General features: G+C 55.0%; 1 protein-coding gene across 1 annotated transcript; it reads left to right on the top strand.

Annotated features, from left to right (window-relative positions):
* Window positions 1–5,630: 5,630 nt before the first annotated feature.
* On the top strand, window positions 5,631–22,365 carry BPIFB3 (BPI fold containing family B member 3). Its single transcript, XM_042979712.1, has 15 exons — window positions 5,631–5,748; window positions 6,454–6,610; window positions 8,126–8,230; window positions 8,724–8,864; window positions 10,362–10,425; window positions 12,686–12,746; window positions 13,421–13,512; window positions 13,631–13,810; window positions 15,448–15,501; window positions 17,394–17,564; window positions 18,449–18,516; window positions 19,692–19,734; window positions 20,510–20,573; window positions 21,284–21,360; window positions 22,056–22,365. Exons 1-15 carry the CDS (start codon window positions 5,634–5,636, stop codon window positions 22,083–22,085), a joined length of 1,422 nt encoding a protein of 473 aa, XP_042835646.1. The 5' UTR covers window positions 5,631–5,633; the 3' UTR covers window positions 22,086–22,365.
* The last annotated feature ends 673 nt before the right edge of the window (window positions 22,366–23,038 follow it).

Raw genomic sequence — 23,038 nt, 5'->3', positions numbered from 1 at the left:
TCCTGTCCACCCATGTCTGTGTGTCTGTGTGTTCCTGTGGACGTGGTCTGTGCCGGGGGCATTTCCGCGTCTCACAGACAACACTCGTGGGGGGATTGGCTCCCAATATTTGTCATATCTGCCCCATCACCTCTCCCGAGACTGGCACTGATCTTAGTCTCCAAATCGACTCCCCTTAATAGCAAATGTGGGACACTTCAATTTACACAAGGCAATAGGCCAAGTATATTTCAACTAAAAATAAAGAAATAAAGGAGCACCTGGGTGGCTCAGTCGATTAAGTGTCCGACTCGATTTCCGCTCAGGTTGTGATCTCCCAGTTTGTGATATCGAGCCCCACGTCGGGCTCTGTGCTGACAGCACGGAGCTGCTTGGGATTCTCTCTCTCTCTCTCTCTCTCCCCCTCTCTCTCTCTACCTCTCCACCACTCGTGCTTCCTCTTAAAAATAAATAAATAAACATTTTTTAAAAAGATATGAAAAAAAGAAAGAAAGAAAAAATAAAAGAAAATGTAGTTTATACATAATAAAGTGAACAATACATTTTAAAACAAGTGTCTTCTATGTGGACCCTCAAAATCAGTGTCTTTTGCTAGAAGGTAAAAAAAAAAAAAATCCGTAACTTTGAAAAAAAATGTACATGAGGGGAGATTGGTTGGTACTCCAGTTCTGGAAATTACTGGGGTGGTGGCCATGTGTCTGTATCTCTCGGTGTTGGTGCATGCGTCCGTTAGAATGTCTTTATCTCCCCTCTCGGGGATGAGTCTTTGTATATGGGGGGTCTGGGTGGGTCTGTGACGGTGGGGGGTCCATGTCTGGGCACACATAGGTGTCTGTGGGTGGTATGGTGTGGCCAGAGTCTGGTCAGGAGGCCAGCACTCCCGGAGCCTGTGGGGCCTGGACAGGTCCATCCTGTCCCATCCTGGCCCCAACCCATGCCTGCCACAGAGGAGGGAGGAGGGAGAGGAGAGGGGAGGGAGGAGAGAGGGTCCTCCTTGGCCCAGGCCCAGACGCCAGGGCTGTGTCTCCTTGTCTCCTGCCGCAGGCCTAATCCCATCACCCACCGTTTCCCCAGCGCTGGGACAATGGCAGCATTGAGGCAGGCCTGGCAGATACAGAGGCCTGTGTGATCCAGGGGTGGCTGATACTCTTCCCTGGATATGCCAGAGACGCCCCTTCCACTCCCCCAGTCCCGCCCTTGGATGTGCATACGGTACGCTTGTGGCCACCGGAGCCTCGCTGCCACCTTCCCCAGGCCCATGCTCAGGTGGAGAAACCAAGGCACAGATCTGTGGGAGTCAGGAGGCCTGGGCTCTCACCTTGGTACGACCAGGGGCACGTTGTGCGTGCCAGCTCCTCTCTGGACCTCAGTCTTCCCATCTGGGAAATGAGAGAGGGGTCAGATGCTCTCACCTCCACTCTGATTTCAACATCATATGAGTGGTCAGTTACCCTGGGCAGACATGGGGGCCGGGCTGGCAAGGGGAGCCCTGTGCTGTGACCCCACCCCCTGGGAAGGTAACGATGGAGGTTCTCTACCCATGTGCATGGCTCACCTTCCAAGACTCTCCCAGCCCTAGATGAGGAAGTGGAAGCTCAGAGGGGTGAAGTAAGCAGCCCAAGGGCATACGTGTGTGTGAATGGGACGTGAACCCTGTCTGCCCGAGTGTGAGTCTCCTCCTTCCTCCACACCCCACATTCAGTAGCAGGATGCATCATCCTCCTTTAAAGAAACGAAGTCCAGAGAAGGTGTGTGATTGGCTCAAGGTCACAGCGAGAGAAGGAAGCAGGTCTTTGATTCAGGTTGTTGTTGTTGTTCTTTAATGTTTATTTATTTTTGAGAGACAGAGAAAGAGAGAGCACAAGCAGGGGAGGGGCAGAGAGAGAGGGAGACACAGAATCGGAAGCAGGCTCCAGGCTCCGAGCTGTCAGCACAGAGCCCGACGTGAGGCTCGAACTCATAAACGGCGAGATCATGACCTGAGCTGAAACCAAGAGTCAGACGCTTAACTGACTGAACCACCCAGGCACCCCTAAAGTTGATTTTTAAAGAGTGATGTGATTGAGTAACCTGGCTCGGCGTCTGAAGTCATCAGGATGAACATTGTACAGGCAGGGGTTCTGAGATTATGGGGTGAATGAGGCAAATACTATCCCACCTTCCCATCTCACCAGGCAGCGGCTCAGGGCTCCATGCAGGAGACAGACCTACAAACACCCAGAAACAAGGCGACAGCCCTACGGGTCACAGACTCTGACAGAGGGAATCCCAGGGGGCTGTGGGATCACAGCCAGCTTGGGGGTCAGGAAGGCTTCCCGGAGGAGGGGATGCCTAAGCCAGTTCCCGGAGAAGAATGGCACACAAAAGCCTAAGACCCTACGTACATACAGTAGCCTGTAGGGCCCCATCGTGTCCTCGGCCATATGCTCCCCACTGCCCTTTGACCGCACAGGCCTCCCTGGTGTTCCTGGAACACAGTATCGCAGCCCTTTGTTCTTGCCCTTCTCTGTGCCTGGTGGGCTCTTCCCCAGACATCCTGGGCCCACTCCCTCTCGTCCTGCAGGTCAAAAGTCATGCCTGCTCCGGTACGAGCCCTCCTCTGACCACCATATTGAAAATTGCATCCCACCCCTGCTGTATTTTTGTCATTAGCCTCTGACTTACTGTATCACGGGTTTATCTGTTTCCTCCAGGGCTGCACTGTCCGATAGGGTGGCAATATCCCTAAAAGACAATCGAGCACTTGAAATGTGGTGAGTCTAAATTCGGCGTGCTGTTGGTAGATTTTATAGATACACTATGAGAAAAAGATTATAAATCATCTCATCAATAATTTTATACTGATTAAATGTTAAATGATAATATTTTGGATATATTGGGTTAAATAAACTGTACTATTAAAATTAGTGGACTTTGGGGCGCCTGGGTGGCTCAGTCGGTTAAGCAGCTGACTTCGGCTCAGGTCACGATCTCGCGGTCCATGAGTTCAAGCCCCGCATTGGGCTCTGTGCTGACGACTCGGAGCCTGCTTCAGATTCTGTGTCTCCCTCTCTCTCTGACCCTCCCCCGTTCATGCTCTGTCTCTGCCTCAAAAATAAATAAACGTTAAAAAAATTAAAAAAACAATAAAATTAGTGGACTTGTATGTTTTTACTTTTTTAAAAAAAGTGAGGGTGCCCAGGTGGCTCAGTCGGTTGAGTGCCCAACTTCAGCTCAGGTCATGATCTTGAGGTTCGTGAGCTCGAGCCCCACATCAGGCTCGCTGCTGTCAGCGCAGAGCCCTCTTTGAATCCTCAGTCTCCCTCTCTCTCTGCCCCTCCCCTACCCCCAGCTCATACTCTCTCAAAATGAATAAATACTTATTTTTAAAAATGTGGCTACTAGAACATTTAAAATTGCCTTGTATTTCTATCGGTCATCTCCTTCAGGGGTGGGGATTTGTTTCTCCTGTTTATTGCTGTATCCCCAGCACCTAACAAGTAGTAGTTACTCCACAAATGCCTGCTGAAGAATGTATGAATGAATGGATGAGTGAATGGATGGATGGATGGATGGATGAATGACGGATGATGGATGAGTGGATGAATGAATGAATTTCTCTCCACCATCATTGACACCAGCCTCAGGAATGGGGAAAAGTGCCTGTTCTGGAGCCCGGGGGACACGGGGCCTTGGGAGGTGGGGAGTGGGGGGGAGTTGGTGCCCCTCCCCCAAGTTGGTGCGGAGTTCCTCTCTCCAGGTCCCATGGCCATCTCCATGCCAGGCCTGGGGTAGGGGAGGCAGGGGTCTTCCTTTCTTCTCTTCCCTGGCCTTAGTTGGAGTAGGTGGGAGGCAGGGTAGATTCTGTGCCATCAGGGGGCCCTTGGAGAACCTTGGAAGGAGACTCCACAGGCGGGCAGAACGCCCCACCCTGCCCCCAGCTCTGGGAGGAGGTGGCTGCCTCCACAGCCCCAGACCTTCACTCCCGCCCCTGGGCACTAACCCCAGCCCCCGCCCGCTCCCCCTTCTCTCCCCCCAGAAGAAAGGCTTAGCCCAGGCCCTCAGGAAAAACCGCAATTTGCTTCTGACATGACACATTGACGGATTTCTGGCAGCTGTGCCCCTTTGTGTCCCCAGAGCTGATCTGGGCATATAAGGGCCGCCCCGGGGCCCAAGAGGGTGGAGGAGGCGGCAAGAGGCTGGGAGCCTCCACCCACCCCTCGTGGAGCTGCAGGTGTGGGTAAGGCAGCCTGCAGCAGCCCTAGCCTCATCCAGATCCCCAACCATTGACCCTGAGACCACCCGGCTATCCCATCTGAATAATGGGCACAGAACAAATTCACCATAGGAGGGCACTGGGGCTGCCTGGAGGGTGACAGGAGAAAAAGCCCATTTGCAGACGGGAAAACTGGGGCTCAGATGGGGGCAAAGGCAGGGATGTCCTATGGACAGGGCTCTAGGGGTGTGCATTTTTCTCTAAGCCATGGAAACCAACTGGTTTCCCATTGTGGGACTGTTTCCCTCCGCAAGGGACCCCGAGGTTACAGGGAGCCACTCTGGGATGAGTCTTGGAGACAGAAGACAGACACTGCTGAGACTGCTCCTGGTGCACATGGCACCCATATGTACCTTTGCGCAGATGAGGAAAAGCGCCCTCTCTGGGCAGACACAGCCTGTGCCAGGGCAAACAGTGGGCTAGTGAAATGCAGCTGAGTTTCCATCCCCTCTTGCCCCCTGAGCAAACACCCATCCAGCACACATCATGCACGGAAGCCCTAGATACAGTCTCTGCCCTCGGGGAGCTTAAAGAGATGGCAAACAAGGACACGAACACATAATGTATGATAGCATAATAGCACCTTAAAATAAATACGCCAAGCGATGCTTGGCAAACAGGCTTCTTTAGACAAGGTAAAGGAGGGAGGCTTCTCCAAGCTGGCAACATTTATTCAGAACCTGGGATGAGGAGCCAGTCATGCGAAGAACCAGAGGAAGAGCCTTCTTAACAGCAAGAACAGCATGTGCAAAGGCCCTGAGGTGGAAAGGGGCTTAGCATGTTTAAGACCGAGAAGGTCAAAAAGGCAGTCAGGGACCTAGTGGGGAATGGCAGGAAGCCTGGGTTGTATCCCAAGGGCAGTGGGAAGTGGGGTTTAAGCAGAGATTACATGAGGGGTTAGATGGATATGTGACCGCATTAGCAGTCACTCCACAAAGGCAAGTGCCATGCTATGAAACTAGTAAGTTAGCCCTGCTCTCACCTCCCATCTCGTTCCTTCCAACATGGAAGGATAGAGGCCAGGGAGGAGGGGAGAAATGGGGCCTGTTAATGGGGGGGTCCCCAGTCAGCCACACCTTCTGAAACGGTCTCATGAGCCAATGGGAAAGCAGGTCCAGGAAACAAAGCTCCCAATCCTGCTGTCCTGGAAAGGAAGGCCCCTCTGTCACTCTCCCTCCGAGGCCTGGCAGGTCCACGTTCGCCAGGGATGCAAAGGGCTGATGTGAGCTGCTGTTTTCCTGGGAGTGAGGCTGGATGGAGCCGCGCCGGGCAGGCGGGAGGGCCCCAGGCTGGTGATGCGGCACGGGGGTCAGGTGAGGTCTTGGGCACGAGCAGTGCCTCAGAGTTCCTGCTTCTGCCCCTGACAGGTGTGCCATCGATGATGTTGGGCATGTGGTCCTTGCTCCTCCTCTGGGGTCTGGCGACTCCGTGCCAGGGGCTACTTGAGACAGTGGGCACGCTGGCTCGGATTGACAAAGATGAACTTGGCAAAGGTGAGCCCAAGACAGGCAGTCTGTGAGGGGCCCAGCTGCAGTGTAGACATCCGCACGGTGATGCTAGAGTGGCTGCTTTAAGGAAGTGCTGGAAACAGGCTGTGATTCTCATCTGCTCGGAATGCTCAGGGGTTAAAATTTGCTTGCAGGCCCCCTTGGGTGATCAGTTGACCTCCTCCGGAGAGGAGGACTGGGTGAGGCCTGTGAGGGCTGTGTCTGCCGCAGGCATGGGGCCGGGTGGGATGGAGGAGGCTGGCGGGCCCAGCGTCTCTGCCCCACGTTTCCAGGGTGGGGGGACTCAACGAGGCATTGCATGCTCTGGGGCCCAATGGCCCAGGGTGACTGTCTCAGGGGTAGAATAGGGCAGTCGTGAACAGGAAACTCTTCAGGGAATCGGCCCGGCCTCCCCCAGCCCTCCCAAGGAGGCCTCTTCTGTCCTGCCTTTCTCTGCAGAGCCAGGCCAGGGGGCCCAGGAAGAGCAGGGGTCACCTCCTCCATTTTGGTCAAGCCCTGGTGGCTATGTGCTCCCTCCTTTGCTTCTGCCCTTTCTTTTGGTGCTATGAGGTGGCCCAGAGTCAAGGAGCCCTAGTCATACTATTGGCCCCAAACCCAACCTGCTGTATGAGCTTGAGCAAGTCTCTGCCCTCCTCTGGACCCTACTTCCCCTTCTGTAAAATGAACTTCCCCCTTCAATCCTCCCTGCAGCCATCCAGAACTCGCTGGTTGGAGGGCCCATTCTGCAGAACGTGCTGGGCACAGTCACATCTGTGAACCAGGGCCTCCTGGGCTCTGGGGGACTGCTCGGAGGAGGCGGCCTGCTGAGCTATGGAGGGATTTTTGGCGTTGTGGAAGAGCTTTCTGGGTGAGTCTTCACTGTGGCCTCTCAACTGCCCACATGTTATGTGTCCTACAGGAAGGCTGGTCTTTTTTCTTTCTTTCTTTCTTTTTTTTTGCTTCAGGGAAGAGAGGAGAAGTTGTCTTCGATTTGTTGGCAGGCAGTGGGGGTGATGTGGGGAGGCCTGCACAGGGAGTCCCAGGGCCTGAGTCAGAAAATAATGAGTCTACTGTGTACCAGGAAACACAGGAATGACAGCATGTCCCTGCGGTTGAGGGTTCCAGTTCTGGGTTGACTTCAGTTATTCACTGTGTGACCTAGGGCAAGTTGCCTAGTCTCTCTGGGCTAATCTAGGTATCTGCACGGCTCCCTCTCACCTCCTTTGGGTGTTTGCTCCAAAGAGCCCTATGCTGACCAGCCCCTCCTTTTCCCCTCCCCTGCCTTCAAGTTCTCCAGAAGATGCATCACTCCCCTGCACCCCCTATCTTTACTGGTTTGTTTCTTGCCTCCCCTGCTAGGTTATAAACCCCAGGAGGGGTAGGGCTTTCATCTGGCCTGTTCATTGCCATATCCCTAATATCATTAATATCATTAATACGTAATAGATATTCAAAAAATATTTTTGAATGAATGAATGAAATCACATAATAGCTAATATTTATAACTTAATCACTGCTTAGCCGGGTTTTCTATGTAACCAGCACTGTGCTGAACACTGTAAATTAATCATCCCATGTAATCCAGAAGTAGGACTGTTATCAATGGCATTTAACAGGTGAGATTGAGGCCCCCGGCAGTGAGGGGGCCTGCCCAAGTTCACCCAGGTAGGGAGTGGTGGGTGGGGGTGCAGGTGGTTAATCACCGGCCCTACAGCCTGCCCCAGGTGGGTAGGAACCATTCCCTCGTTGGTGGTGAATCAGGGGAAGGTCAATCTGGATAGCCAGGAGGAGTTAGTTAGCTGAAGGCAGATGCAGAGTGGAAGGAAAGTCAAAGGAAAAGTGTTCTAGACAGAAGGAACAGTCTGGGCAGAGGCTCAGAAGACAGAGAAAACAATCAGCTGTCTTGAACACACAAGGAGCTGTGTTCAAGAAGCCACCTGAGTTGCACATGCATGAGCCTGGAGATAGGAGTAGGGAGACAATGGTCCAGGTCAGAGACTGAACCAGGACTGAGGCCATGGGGATGGGGTGGGGAGAACACTTTAATACACTGAGCCTCTAATGCGGATGATATTACGTTTATTGAACACACGCTGTACCAGCGTCAGCACCCACATCGTCTTACTTGTCTTTGCAACATTTGAGGTGGGTGCTTGTATTGTCCCACCTTCCAGATGAAGAAACTGAGGCCCAGAGAGGTGAAGTCATTGGGCACACAGTTGAATTTATGAGTTACAGATGGGATCTGGGATACACATCCCCCCCCCCCTCCCCGGAGGGTCTAGGCACCACCTGGTCTGAGATGGCCCAGGCACTAAGGGACTGACACTGGAAGATGGCTGGGAGTGAGTGGCCCTCCCCCTGACTCCTGTCGCCGTCCCAGGCTGAAGATTGAGGAGCTCACACTGCCGAAGGTGTCGCTGAAGCTGCTGCCTGGGTTTGGGGTGCAGCTGAGCCTGCACACCAAGGTGGGCCTGCATGGCTCTGGGTGAGTGCGTCCCGGGGAACCTCTACCCCACTGCTCCCCAGCCCAGCCCACTGCTCCACTGGGGACCCCCATTCTGTTGTCCTGTCACCCCCATCTCACTGACCCCCCCCCCCATTTCCTCCCAGCCTACTTCCTCCCGAAGGGACACCCACCATATTGGATCTCCCCCCTCTCCCCCCCATTTCCCCTCCCGGAGACCTCCATCACACTGTTCTCCAGCAACTTCCATCTCACTTTCCTGGAGACCCCTGCCCCGTGGCTCAGGGCTCACTCGAGGAGGTGGGAGAAGAGGATGCAGGAACATGAAAATGGGGCAGGGAGTGGCAGGAAGGCGTGGGGACCAGCCAGCTCGCAGGGGCCCTACTCACTCCTCAGGGCCCTAGCAGCCCCCGGGGGGGGGGGGGGGGGGGGGGGGGGGGGGGGGGGGGGCCTGGGCGGGCGCTGTCTGGTGGGCCGGGCAGCCTGGCCACGCCCCCAGCAGCGGGTCTCGCAGGCCCCTGGGGGGCCTCCTGCAGCTGGCCGCGGAGGTGAACGTGTCATCGCGGGTGGCTCTGGGCGTGAGCTCTCGGGGCACGCCCACGCTCGTCCTCAAGCGCTGCAGCACGCTCCTGGGCCACATCAGCCTGCTCTCGGGGTGAGTCCGCAGGCTCGAGCCCACAGAGGGCGGCTTCCATGCCTGCACGTGCGGGGGTATGTGTGGGGGGCTCCTCGAGGGGCTCCTCTCCGGGGCGCACACTGGGGCATCTCCTGGGTCTCCGGCTGGGCGGGTCCTGATATCACCCAGCTTCCTGTCGGTCCGGCCAAGTTCAGCCGGCTTCGCGGACCCGCAGACTGAGGCCCAGCACCGACAGGGGGTACTGCCCAGCCCCTAGCTAGCATCACCCACTCCTGGGCGTCCCCCTTCTCCACCCCAGCCACCCTGGCCTGAGATCCTGTAGTCCCCTCTCCCAGATAGAGCAGACCCTGGCCATCTCAGTTCCCCAACTCAGTACATCAGAGACCCAGCTCTGCCTGTGACTTGTGTGACCCCAGAGGAGCCTCCTCCTCTGGGCCCGTCTGTATAATGAAGACCTAAATTTGATGATCCAGAAGGCTCTGGCACTTTTACCTCCCTCCCTTTCCCCAACTGTTCAGGACACAGTGGCCCTCCCTACACCTGTGTTGAACCATCACTCCTATGAGACAACTAAGGCCCAAAGAGGGCAAGAGACTTGTCAAAGGTCTCACACAGATTGCAGCAAGGATGGACACAGGCTGGTCTCTGGACTCATCCAAGGCTTTTCCCCAGGGCTCTGCACCCACCCCACACCCCTGGGGCACCTACCCCTCCCCTGCCTCACACTTTGCACCGCCCCATTAGTTTCTAGATTCCAGGCTGATTCCCACACTGCCAGCCCATCTTTGCTGGGTGGCTGTAGCCGCGAGGGGCAATCCGACAGCTCTGTGTTAGCTCCCATAAATAGGGGGAACTAGGGATGCCTATGTTTCCAGAAGGGCCTTCCAGAGTTTCTAGGTGGGGCCTTTGGGCTCCTTAAATTCCAGTGGCTCCCTCCTGCTCCTCTGGGCTGGAGGCGGCCTTGGAGGAAGTAGAGCCTGGATGGCGTTGGCGACCTGTGGTTGTGGTTCTGTGGTTGCCACTCCTGCTCTCCAGGCTCCCCTAGGATCCAAACAGACCTGGACATCTTCTTCTTATTCATTCAGTCGTTCAATCATTCAACAAATGTTCATGAATTCACTCAACAGATATTTATTGAGCCCCCGCTCTAACCCAGGTCCTGTTCTGGACCCAAATGTCATTTGTCTATAAATGTTGGAGGAGACGCAGGGAACAGACATTTACGGAGCACAGACTGTATACCAGACATGAGTACATTCCCACTTAATCTCGGCAGCCAACAATTCTTTAAGGTGGGCATTGTACAGATGGGTAAACTAAAGTCATCCCCCTGCTTTCCATGGCAAGACAGAGCCAAGATTTAAACCCAGGTCTCCAAAGCCTGAGTCAACCCCCTCAGCCCCAGGAGAGGAGACAGGAGACCTCCAGAGCCCCCAGTGCCCACTCTGCCTTGTCATCCCAGTTGGTGCTGTCCCTGTGTGGTGGCCACACCCTCACACTTCTCTCTCTACCCAGGCTGCTGCCCGCACCGCTCTTTGGGGTCGTGGAGCAGACCCTCTTCAAGGTGCTCCCGGGATTGGTGAGTGTGTGAGTCCCGGGCCAGGCATGCCCCTCCCCATGACTGTGCCTCTCCTTCCTCGGCTTTGAGTAAATCTGGGCGCCAGGCAGGATTAGGCTGTTCCTCCCTTCCACGCCCACTGGGTAATCCCATCCTGGCCCGCCCACGAGTCCCCCAGGTGCCTCCGGCAAGTCTGCAGGTGGCAGGACACAATCCATCCCCAGCCTTCCGGATCCTGACTTTATAGCTCCAGATGACCTGAGTCCCCTGCTCCCAAATCCAAGCCCCTTTCTTCCTCCCTGCTCTGTCTTTTTGCCTCCTACATTATTGACTTAATAGTTTTCTTGATTTCTTTTTTTTTTAGGTTTATTTATTAATTTTGAGGGAGAGAAAGAGAGAGCAAGAGGGGGCAGAGAGAGAGGGAGAGAGAGAATCCCAAGCCGGCTCCACACCGTCAGCGCAGAGCCCGGCACAGGGCTTGATCCCACAAACCCTGAGATCGTGACCCGAGCCGAAATCAAGAGTTGGACACTTAACCGACTGAGCCACCCAGGCGCCCCTATGGTTTTCTTTAAACTAACTTTGAATTAAATTAAAGCAGAGCCCTGGGCTTGGCAAAGATGTTCAGGAAACTGCACACACATATATTGATACATCAGAAGTTAAACGTGTTATAATTAAACTGCTCTAGGATGCCTGCTCATGGCCTGCCCCAGCCGTCCTCGTTTCCTCCAGGGGACGTGAGCCACACCTGAGAAAAGCTGGTCTGTCCACAGCCCCCTTTCACCGAGGCCAGTGAGGGGATGGTCTTGCTGGGGTCATACAGCCAGCAAAGGGCGGCCAGACCTCCAGACCCACAGTTCTGGCAGGACCTCTCTTACGAGTCCTTGTGAGGAATAGCTGTGGGAGCCTGTGGTTGGCAAAACTGGCCTGGGCTTGACAAAGCCAGTTGGGAACGAAGTGCAGGAGGAGGAGAGAAGGTCCCAGCTGCAAGGACCCTGACCCAGGCCCATTTCAGGCGGATTTCAACAAGCGGGAGTGGGTACGTTTAAATCACCGTCCCTAGGGACACCTGGGTAGCTCAGTGGGTTGAGCGTCCAACTTCGGCTCAGGTCATGATCTCGCCGTCCGTGAGTTTGAGCCCCCCGTCGGGCTCTGTGCTGACAGCTCGGAGCCTGGCGCCTGCTTCAGATTCTGTGCCTCCCTCTCTCGCTCTCTCTGCCCCAACCCACTCGCCTTCTGTCTCTGTCTCTCAAAAATAAATAAACATTAAAAATAAATAAATAAATAAATAAATCACCGCCCCTAACCTGGACAACTGACTGCAAAGCAGGATTTGTGTAGCTCTAAGAGGTTTTAAAAATAAGTCTTAGTTACTAGCATTTAGAGATTGGAGGTTTCTCGTAGCAATCCAATTTCTGGCTTCTCTGGTGCAGCCAGCCACCCTAGCCGCACAGAGCCTCCTTCCTGCGGGTGACACGCACCGGCACCCAGGAAGGAGTTGCTCCTGCCCGGCCTGGGCCCTCTGGTCTCCTCCTCCTGTTTCTGTGACATGCCTGACCCCAGAAGCCCTGGAGTTGGGGGCCCTGAGTGTAATGAAAACGCAGCCCTCTCTTGTCTCTCTGTGACCTTCTTGTCTCTCTGGGACCTTGGGCCGGTCACCTTTCTTCTCCTGTCCCAGCTGTAGAATGAAGGGGCTGGACTGGGTCACTCTGGGGTTCCTGCTCCAGTGGACTCAGATTCTATGACTTCCAGTCCTGGGATTCTGGAAGCCACACCACTGTCTCTCTGTCCTCAGAGCCCAGCGAACACACAGTGGTGTTGTGTGTGCAGCAGATGCCCCAGGGCACAGGCCTGACTCTCTGGGGCTGCCCCCCCCCCTCAGTGTCTGAATCCTAGGTTGCCCAGTGCCCCCCCGGATAGCGGGAGGGGCCCGAGACCTCAAAGGGGGCAGCTGCCTTTGCTCCACAGTGGAGGGCTCTGTCCCCACACCCCAGCTGGCCTCTGAACAGTGCCTCCCCCTCTCCTCCGGCATCCTTCGAGGTTTTCTGAGGGGGCCCATGGAACTGGCCCTCTGTACCACCCCCTGCCCCTTCGGACGCTTCAGGCTCCAGTCCCCCCCTTGCCTCCCGCCCGTGTGTCCCCCAATCTGTCTCACGTTCTGACTTGCCTTGGTCCCCAGGACCACAGAACAAATCATCTAGAGAAAATGTAGCCTGTCCCCTGCACTGGGCTGGGGCCACTTCCATTTTCCTGTAACACTTGTCTCTTCCGGACACAGCTGTGCCCCATGGTGGACAGTGTGCTGGGCGTGGTGAATGAGCTCCTGGGGACTGCGCTGAGTAAGCAGGGGCCCAACCCCCTCCCCCTTGCCTCTTCTCCTACCCTTCCCTCCTATCACCCCGGTGGGTGGGGGTACCAAGGGAAACAGGAAGGGGCAGACTTCCGGGACCTTTCACTCCCTCCTCAGACTGATGAGGCCGCCACATGGAAGAGGTCTAATGGTGGGGTTCCGGGCCGAGGCCAGTTCAGCAGGGCTTAGAGGCCCTGAGCCACCCAGGCCTCTCCCTGCCAGGGGCTGCAGGCCACTTGTCCACACCGATGGCATGTTTGGCACCGTCCAGAGCACGAGGCAGATATTATTATCTGGACAGACCAGATGACTGAGGCCCAGAGCTTAATTTAAGTCAGGAACCCAAAGTCCCACAGCAGCAGTGGTCCCCAGTCTCCCTGAGCCTTACAGAGACAGGGATGCCTTTGAAAAATACCAAACGGCAGAACCAGGATAAGGAGAGAGAATTAGGGGCACCTCTGTCTCTATATGTGGCATTGTGTGACCTTGAGCTGGTGACTTCTCTGCCTGAGCCTCAGTTTCTTTATCTATAAAATGGGGACGACCATAGTGTTCAGGTGAATGCTTAGTGGAAGGCCAGGCACTCAATAAATAGTAGTTGGGCCTATTGTTATTGGGGGCTGGGCTCACGGCGTCTTTCTCCCTCCTCCCCTCCCCATACAGGCCTGGTGCCCATTGGGGCTCTTGGGTCCGTGGAATTTACTCTGGCCACGCTGCCTCTTATCTCTAACCAGTACATAGAGTTGGATATCAACGTGAGTCCCCGTCAAGGCCCTGCCCACAGCCGGGGTGTGCTGGGGCGCTGGCAGAGGCTGGGTAGGAGATGCTGGCTCAGAGCGAGGTGGATAAGCCATTCTGTCTCCTCCCATACAGCCCATCGTGAAAAGCGTAGCCGGTGACATCATCGACTTCCCCAAGCCCCCGAAACCCATCAAGGTGCCCCCCAAGGATGACCACACATCTCAGGTGGTTGTGCCTCTGTACCTCTTCAACACTGTGTTTGGGCTTCTGCAGGCCAACGGTGCCCTCGACATAGACATCACCCCCGAGCTGGTAAGTGTGGCTCCCTGTCCCACTATGGTTTGGCAGTGCTAGTGATGAGCTAGTCACATCATCACTGGTCAGCCTTGACTAGCCCTCTTCTCTATAGTTGGAGAGGGCTGGACAATTTATGGCATGCATGTGCCCACTCTTGTCCTTGTGGCAGGCATCGCTAATCGATAATGGCCCTCTGCTTGGCTAAATCTGAATGGGACCTCTGAATCCTTCTCAACGTGGCACTCCAGGAAGTGACCTTCGATTGGTCAGAACTGGCATATGAAATGTAGCTAGTTTTCCATCCCTGTACCTTATAAGTTCTTCTGGAGTCAGAGCCCGATTTTATACTAAAGTGTGAGTGGTTCACATTTCCACTGCTTTCTCAAGAGCAGAGTTGAGTTGGAAAAAAGAAAACTAGGGCTGGACTATACCAAAGGTCACTCGGACATTGTTCTAAAGCTTCTCGGACCTGTCTGCTTCCATTCTGGCCCTTTTCATACCCTCACGGATGTCTGGAAGGCCTAATCCCCAGGAGCCCCACCCAGAGACATTTTTCTTGGTCTCACCCTTTCCAAAGGCAGTGAGTCTGAGCCACCTGGGGCCCTTGCCTGCAGCTCAGGCTGAAGGGAGCAAGGGTTGATCACTCACTTCCTGAAGGTGGGGGTCCAGAGAGCACTGTCAAGGCCTATGGGAGGTGGGAATAGGGCCCTAAGCCGGGAGCCAGGTGTCTTCTAGCTGGGGGGAGGAGACTGGGAAGGCCAGGGAGAGACCGAGTGTGAAAATGTGTGTGTCCGAGCAGCTTGTGGGTGTGTGTGGGTGGCAGGAGAAAGGGACCATAGTGGCTGTGTTCTGGTGCTGTCCTCCCCTGTGGGTGATAGCTGTGTGTTGGGTAAGTGTCTGGGAATCCTCTGGTCAGGAGAGAACGTGTGTATATATTTATCCTGTGTGAACAGGCATGTTCTGAGAAGTAGGCACGTGTAGTTCAGGGACCTCAACCATCAGGGCTGGGGGCGCTGGGCCATTATCAGTGAAAGCCTGCCTGATGGGACTGTAGTGAACGAGGGAGCCTGTGCCTGCCTGCCACTCAGCTTCCCCAAGGGGATGGGGTACAGGCCCTGTGTGACCAGGTTTTCCAACTTTTTAGCCAGAGCCTGGCAAATTTATATGAAATTTCTTGATTTGATAACACTGGAAGCAAACTCATCATTTTTGAAAATACTGTTTGGATAAAGGGCAGAAATGTCTGGGACCAGATCCCTGGACCTTCAGATTGTGAGCTCTGGCAGAGGAGTTTAAAAATTCTGGAGTTAGCCTGCCCAGGTCAAATCCTGCAGTACGACTCACCAGCTTATGACCTTGGGCAGGAGCATCAGGCTTCCCGTCTGTAAAATGGGAGTAATCATAGCACCTACCTCTCTGAGCTAATGTCATAGATGCGGAAATGAGCAAAGGCACACAAAACCCTTAGCGTGTGCCTGGCGAGTAGTAAACACTCATCGTTGGCCAATAAGAGGAACATGAGTGTGTGTAGGGTTGTGTGTGCGTAATTGGCAGGGGTGGGGTGGGGTGTGGGCACAACAGCTTTGTGTGCGCTCAAGAATTCCTGTCTTGTCTCTGTATTCACCCTACACCCCATTTGGTCTTGGGTCCAGGTTCCCAGCAACGTGCCATTGACAACGACAGACCTGGCAGCTTTGGTCCCCGAGGTGAGTGACCCTCTCATGGGCTTTGATCCTTGTAGCTCTTTCCCAATGAGCCTGAGTGAACTCCAGAATCTTTCCCAATACAGCTCTCCAGAGAGCTGCAATTGAATGTTGAGTCCAAATCCCCACTCAAGTTTGAATCCCTTACACTTAAACTTTCCTGACAGCAGATTTTTGCTTGGAGAGGAAAGGATCAGAGTTTAACTGCCCAGAAGTCAGCTGGGTATTTGTCCTCTCCATGACAGAGGACAGGAGATTCTTCCCCTCTTTCCACCTGCCCAGCTTCATCCTGGTCTCAGTCTTCTCTGCCCCCAGGGAGAAGACTCTGGGTGCTGGCCTGGAGGAGGGAAGGAAAAGGAGAGGACTTGGCAGGGGGGGTTGACTAGTGCACATCAATCAGTGTGTGGCTTCAGGGCCTGGCTTCAGCTTTCCTGACTGTTCCACTAGGGCTGGACCAGCCACTTGCTAGCCGTGGGCATCTGAACTCATACTGAAGTTGAAATGACTCCTGCAAGGTCCTTATGTAATAGCAGATTCTGATAGAGGTGGGGGTGAGGCCCAGAAGGTTTCCACTGGGGAAGATCGAGGGGGCAGCTGAGTTTGGAGACACAGAGGACAAATTGAACTCTTGGTGGTGGTGATTCAGATCAGCCTTGGTGGATGTCGTAGAAGCCTCTGCTTTTTGGAGTCCTTGGCTAAAGGGCACAGGAGTCTTAGGCAAAGGAAGAGATGGGGCTAGACATTCAGAAGAACCTCCTGAGAGCAGGAGTTGTAAGATGGAGAAGACTTGGGGAGGCAGAAGTGGCAGGAATGGGGACCCATGCCTGCAGTAAGCCGGGCCACGTCCCTCCAGCTCGGGGAGGCTGGGCCTGTCTCGGGAGGTTGTAGCCTTTGTTCTCACAGCGTCAGAGCCCCATGGCCCCCGCTCTCAATCTGGTTCCGTGGCTTCAGAACCTGTGGACACATAAGGATGGAATCTGGTGACTCCCTGTCCTTATGACCCTGCAACTCTGGGAGTCTGGGCTTGGATTGGTCCCCGGATCCCAGTATTCAAGTGATTCTAAGCTTGATTCTGTGATTCTGTGGTTCCCAGCACTTCTATCATTCTATGACGTCATGATTATGAAACTTGGACTCTCCTGAGTGTGTGATTCATACAGTCAGTCAACTACCATTCACTGAGAACCTACTAAGTCCCAGGCCCTGTGCTAGGTACTGGGCACACAGACGGAGCAAAAGACAAAAAGCAGACAAAAGGCCTCTGCTTCAGGAGCTGCCGTCCTGGTGGGGGTGACAGACAAATGAATAAGTAGAATATACATAGCATCAGAAGGTGGAAGAGAATGGGGCAGTGAAGGCAGATTAGGAAGGTGGGGATAGTGCTTTTAAACAGGGTGCTCTGCAAAGGCCTCACCAAGGTGACATTTGACCAGTAGGCTGAAGGAGCTGAGGGAGGGAAGCACGCAAGTACCTGGGGGAGACATTTCCAGCAGAGGAAACAGCAAGTGCAAAGGCCCTGAGGTAGGAGTATACCTAGCAGGTTGGAGGGACAGCAGAGTGGCCAGTGAGTCTGGAGAGGAGAACGAGGGGTCAGTGGTTGGAGGTAAGATGGAGAGGAGGGCAGAGGACGGGTCATGTAGAGCCTGTGGCTCTTGCAGGGGATTTTGACTGCGAGGTAGGAGTCTGATTCAGCTGTCCCATGGGTTGATGTCTCCCCACTTGAATGTTAGCCTCAGAGGGCCGGGAGCAAGACAGTCTGGTTCAGGCTATAACCTTAGCACCCAGCATGGTGCTCAGGGCCCATTAGGTGCTCAGTGAGTGTTTGTTGACTGATTCTATTATCGGGGCATTGAAGCTGCCCTCGTGCCCCCTGCCCGGCCCCTGCCTCTCTCCAGGCCCTGGGAAAGTTGCCCCCGGGCCAGCAGCTCCTGCTCTTGATACGGGTGAAAGAGGCAGCCTCGGTCACTCTCCAGAACAAGAAGGCCACAGTGTCTATCCCAGCTAACATCCGTGTGCTGTCCTACCGCCCTAAAGGGACCCCTGAAGCCTTCTTCGAGCTGAATGCGGTGAGTGCCTGAGGGGGCCCTGCACCGGGGTTCTGAGCAGGGCTGCCCTCTCCGGGATGCTGGGGGGCCTTACCCCTGATTTCAGAGTGGGACACCCTGCGTGGCACAGCACAGGAAGTGCCCCCTGCCATTGTCATCGTCTGGGCCAAGCCCCAGCACCCGCTTAGACTCCTGCCTGCTCCCGTCACACATCTGTCCTGGCCCGAGTCCCATCCGCTCTGCTTTCCTCAGAGCAGGGAGTCTCAGGAGAGACTCCCCATGTCCTCAGCCTCTGTGTGCTCAGACGTCTCTCGGGTGATCCTCGGGCTTCCTCCCGGCCCTCCACCTCTGCTAGTTTTCCCCAAGGCACCTCGGGGCAGAGGCAGGTCCTTCCCCTGCTCACTCTCTGCCCTGCCCCCCCAGGACCAAGCACCTTCACCTGGCACTCAGTGCCCTCCTGCCTCATCCTCTGCCTTTCCTTCTCCCGAAGCCACAGTTACTCAGGGCCACCAGGTGCCAGCTCCCCACCTTTGTCGGGTAGGGTCCACCACCTGCAGTGCCATCCCCTCCCCCCACACTTGGTTTCATCTTTCAAGATTCAGTTCAGGCGTCACCTCACTGGGGACACCTTTCCTCGCTGTAGGCTGGATTGAGGGTCTCTCCAGGCTCCTGGAGGCCCCGAGCTTCCTCTCATACAATGTCAGTCACTCTCAGTCCTCCGGTTTTTGAACACCAGAACCTTCAAGCTACCTCCTCAGAGCCCAGCACGGGCCCTAACACACAAGAGGGCCATAGCAAGGATTTGTGGAGGGAACGGGGTGGGTCCCTTGTTGGCCCAAGGGGACCTGCCCTCAAGCTCCTCCTGCTGAATTCATGGGTAACCTCCACCTGCTTTCCCCATGCAGGTTTTGACTTTAAATGCCCAGCTGGCCCCCTCGGCTACCAAGCTGCGCCTCTCGCTGTCCCTGGAACGGTAACATTGGGTCCTGGGCCTTGTCTTTGGGAACAAGAATGAGGGACCCGCTAGAACCGCCTCCCATTCACTGAGCATCAACTAAGTTACCAGCATCTTCCTTGCCTCCAGGACCTGCCAGGGAGGGGTCGGTGTTAGCCCATTTTACAGATGAGACAATAGGGGCTCAGGGAAGCAGGATCCGGAGCAGGCTTCTTCCATCGCACCTGCTCCAAATCTGACCCTGGGAGATGCACCTGCTGCCAGGACACGGAGTCTGAACTTCTGAGTGATCAGCCACAGAGGCTAGCCACAGAGATGGCTGTGCCGTGCTTTGTTATTCATGCAGGCTGCGTACTTCTCTCAAGGGCCCACCCCCGTGGTAACTAGGCCCCATGGTAATCATAAGATCCGAGAGGGTGATGTTGGTGGTAGTCCTTCCCGACACACGCCCAGCACTTTACAGTCAGCAAAGCCCAGGCTCACACAGTGGATTGTCCCCAGAAGCAGGTCTGCGGTCTGGGCCTCCGCTCTCCAGGCCCAGTGCTGTCACGTTGGTCTGAGGCCTGGGGACCTGCCTGTCCCTCCCCTGGGTGCGGGGGATTTCCCAGGGGCCTCTGGGATCTGCCTGTCCTGAACCGTAGGCCCCCAGTGCTCACCTGACCCCACGTTAGTGTCCCCTGCACCCCCCTGCAAGGCTCCATTACCACCATTTCTAAACTTGCCCGCTGCCTGGGTTTGCCTCCCCTTCCTGGTGGCAGTTCATGCCTCAGGCTTCAGGAAATAGAGGCGTGCATCCGGGCTCTGGCCCTGGCCCTGCATTTGGGTCAGCTGGGATCCGTCGGTGTTGCTGTCTTTAGTGCTCGCGTGTTGGATGCGGGGAACCCTGTGCCCAGAGCTTGGTCTGTGGGAGGGCCACTGCTTAGAGAGGTTCAGCCACTGGCCCGGGGCCAGCTGGGAGTGACACCAAGGCTCCAGGGCCAGAGCATCAGAGGGGGCAGTCATGATATCTCAGAAGAAGTTAGATCCCTTCAGGCCCATTTTACAGGTGAGAAAACTGAGTCTCTGAGTCGAGGCCAGATAGAGGCAGAGTTGGAGCTGTCACCCTGTTTCCTGATCCTGGAGAGCTAGGAGTGGGGCGCACTGGGGGTGTGGTGGGCAGTGGGGCCCCCCAACACCTCTCTTCTCTCCGCCAGGCTTCGTGTCAAGCTGGCCTCCTCCTTTGCCCACGCCTTTGATGTAAGTTCCTGGGAGAGTGAGCAGCTTTCCAGTGGTGAGGGTCTTCAAGTAGGGGGTAGAAAGGGGTAGGATGAGTCACGGTCGTACGACTGAGCTGGCCTCAGTCTGGGCTCTGCCCCAGCAAGCCAGAGTGGCCAAACATCAGAGCAGGTGTGCATGTGCGTGTATGTGTGTGTGAAAGAGTCATCGTCTTAGGAAGGTGAATCTCATCGTCTTGCAAAGTCTTGGAAGCTCACAAATCATAAACATCCAGAATCTCACAAGGGTTCAAAATTCTGGAACTTTGCACAAGTAACAATGTTCTGGAACTCAGAAAGTTCTAGCGCTTCAGAGCCCCAGAGAGCCCTTAGTGTCCTGCTTCTCAGAGTTCTGAGGTCCTGGAGTCTCTCAATGGTCTCAGGTTCTAGAACATTCTAAGGGTCCCTAAATGAATAGAAATCTAAGAGCAGACCGCTCAAAGTTCTACTGGAGCTGGACATAGGAGCTGGCATGTTTTCTGCTCTCTTTCGCAGGCACTGCCCCTTCCAGGCCCCACAGACCCTTCCTCTAGGAAGGCAACTTTTCGAAGCTTGTGGGGCCTGCGTGAAGCTGTCCTAAATCAGAGTCCCCTTTGGGGTCATTGGCAGCCACCCCAGTGGGCCCTGTGCCCACCAGGAACTGTGTCCTCAGGCTTTGGGGAGGCTCAGAAGCTGGATCTCTGGATTCCCTCCCTGGGGAGGGGTGTGCTGCTCCCTGTGAAGCCACACCTCCCAGCCGTCCCTGTGCTCTGTTGCAGGCATCCCATTTAGAAGAATGGCTCAGTGATGTGGTCCGGGTGGCCTACGTGCCGAAGCTCAATGGTATGGGAGGACTTTGCTATCTTCTTGGAAACGTGGAGTGTCTGAACTCAGGATGGTTCATTGCTCTGATAGAGACACTGAGGCTGGAGGGGGGTTGATCCCCATTTCCAAGATGCAGAAACTGAGGCACCAATGTTCCATTTCAAACCACATCGATTAGTACCTCCATCACACCAGACCCCGGGCCCTGAGAGCTATCTGACCAGTGTGCTGTCCTCAGGCTCACAATCCAGAGGGAAATAGTCATATAAACGAATGACTAGAATATGGACTCAGGGGCTTTTGCGTGGCTCAGTCGGTGAAGGGTCCGACTTCGGCTCGTGTCATGATCTCACCGTCCGTGAGTTCGAGCCCCACGTTGGGCTCTGTGCTGACAGCTCAGAGCCTGGAGCCTGCTTCAGATTCTGTGTCTCCCCCGTCTGCCCCTCCCCTGCTCCCACTCTGTCTTTCTCTCTCAAAAATAAATAAACATTTAAAGAATTAAAAAAAAAAGAATATAGATGACTCAGAGTGTGCAGGGGGCTGACAGAACCTGAGGGGAGACACTGATGATATAGATAAAGAAAAGGAGCACTTTTGTTTGGGTTTAGTAGGATGGGTATGAGTCCGCCAATAAGGGAAACTGAGTCCCCAAGAACAGAAATGGCTGGCCTAAGGACACTGGTCCCAGCCCCCACGTACCTTTGCTTTTAACCATTTCCTTTTCGCAGTGGACCTGGATGTTGGAATTCCCCTGCCTAAGGTTCTCAATGTCAATTTTGCCACTGCAGCCCTGGAGATCATAGAGGTGAGCCTCCCGTACAGGTGTGGCCTCGCCGGGCCTTCATCTTGTCTCTGGAGAGCCTCACTTAAAACTCCTGACACTGTCCATCGGTCACAGAGTCCCTTCCTGTTGAATTCAGACAAGTGTCTGACCTATAGAATGGACTCTCAGATTCGCTCCCAGAACCACAGCTCTGCTGGCCCAGGGGTGGCAAATACATGTCCTGTCTCTCCTTGACCCTGTGCCTGTGGCAGGCACGGCTAGAAGGTCTTGACACTTTTTTTTCTTGCTCAATAGCAACATGGCCTCACAATCCTTTTCAGTGTTGAGTCTTGGAATGGCTGTGGGAGGTGGGCAGAGCCAGGAGTTATGGATCCATTTCTCAGATGAGGATCAGGGATAAAGGAGGCCAAATTTCTGGCCCAAGGCCACACAGGAAATTAGCAGGAGAAATGGCCCATGAACTTGGGTCTCTTGACTTAAGTTCGAAAGTCAGTGACCTCTCCCGCACTGGATGTCATTCATTCATTCATGCATTCGCTCATTCATCCCGTTCCTGAGTGCCTGCTGTGCTCCAGGTTCAGTGCTAACTCCAGGGCGCGGGACCAAGGGGAGGATTAGGAGGACGACACAGAGGTGGCTGCAGGGATAGAGGGCATGGCAGGGGTCTTGGGCACAAGGACCCAGATGATGTAATTGAGAACCATCGCTCCTTGCAGAATGCTGTTGTGCTGACCGTGGCATCCTGAAGCTGAGAGACGGCCACCTTCCCTCCCCATTCACTGCCAGAGTCTGTACACCTGCCCACTCTGCCTCAGTTTCCCTCCCAGCCTCTAGCCTGCGTCGGTGACAGTATTAGTGTCCCTTACCCACCCAGGACCACCTAGGACCACCCAGGTGCTCTGGCCCTGCAGCTCTGCCCCCGGCCTGGGGTGGGGACTACAGGGCTGGCCACAGGACTCCGCTTTGAAGAGAGCTCTGGCCTCAGGGGAGAGTTGTGAGCTTTCAATAAACCACTCCTCTATCTCAGTACCTCCCGGCTGGTTTGTTCCCCAGTCACACAGGGGCTGCCTTGGCCTCTGTTTCTGGACCCTCTCCAGCTCCAGTCCAGGGCTCCTGGGAGGTGAGGGACTTGGGGCCTGGTCTTTGTAGCTTTGCATCCCAGACTTACCCAGTTGGCCTGGGAAGCCTCTGTGTCTTGTCCTGCCTTCCTTCACCTCTGCCTCGAGCTCCTCCTGTCCCCTCCCCTGTCCTTTACTCCCCTCCCCCCTGTCTGTTTTTCAGGACCTGTGTCTTTCACCCTGTCTCTCTGAGCTGTCTGATTCTGAGTCTGTCTCTGTGTCTCTGAGACAGAATGGGACTTCTCTCTGAGCCAAAGGGTGAATAGGAGTCCTCTAGGGAGCAAAGGAGCCAGCATTCCAGGAAGCAAGGGTGACCTGGTCCTGCCCTGGAGGGATTCCTACTGTCTGCACATTGGCGGTGGACTTACCTGGGGACAGAACAAAGCTACACTAAATGCTCATAGTGCGGATGGGGAAACTGTTGGCGGACCCCAGACCATACAGCGGCCGAGTTGGGGTGGGAAACTGGGGGTCCAGCCTCGGTCCTGGCTCCTCCCCATTGCTCAGGATGGGCCTCCTGAGTCCTGGGGAATGGCCTCAAGTTGGCATTTATGGGTGGGCTCAAGGTGCCAATAAAGTTT

Source organism: Panthera tigris, chromosome A3 (assembly GCF_018350195.1).
Source record: "Panthera tigris isolate Pti1 chromosome A3, P.tigris_Pti1_mat1.1, whole genome shotgun sequence".
Taxonomy (NCBI): Eukaryota; Metazoa; Chordata; class Mammalia; order Carnivora; family Felidae; genus Panthera; species Panthera tigris.
This window is presented reverse-complemented; position numbering and strand designations above follow the sequence as displayed.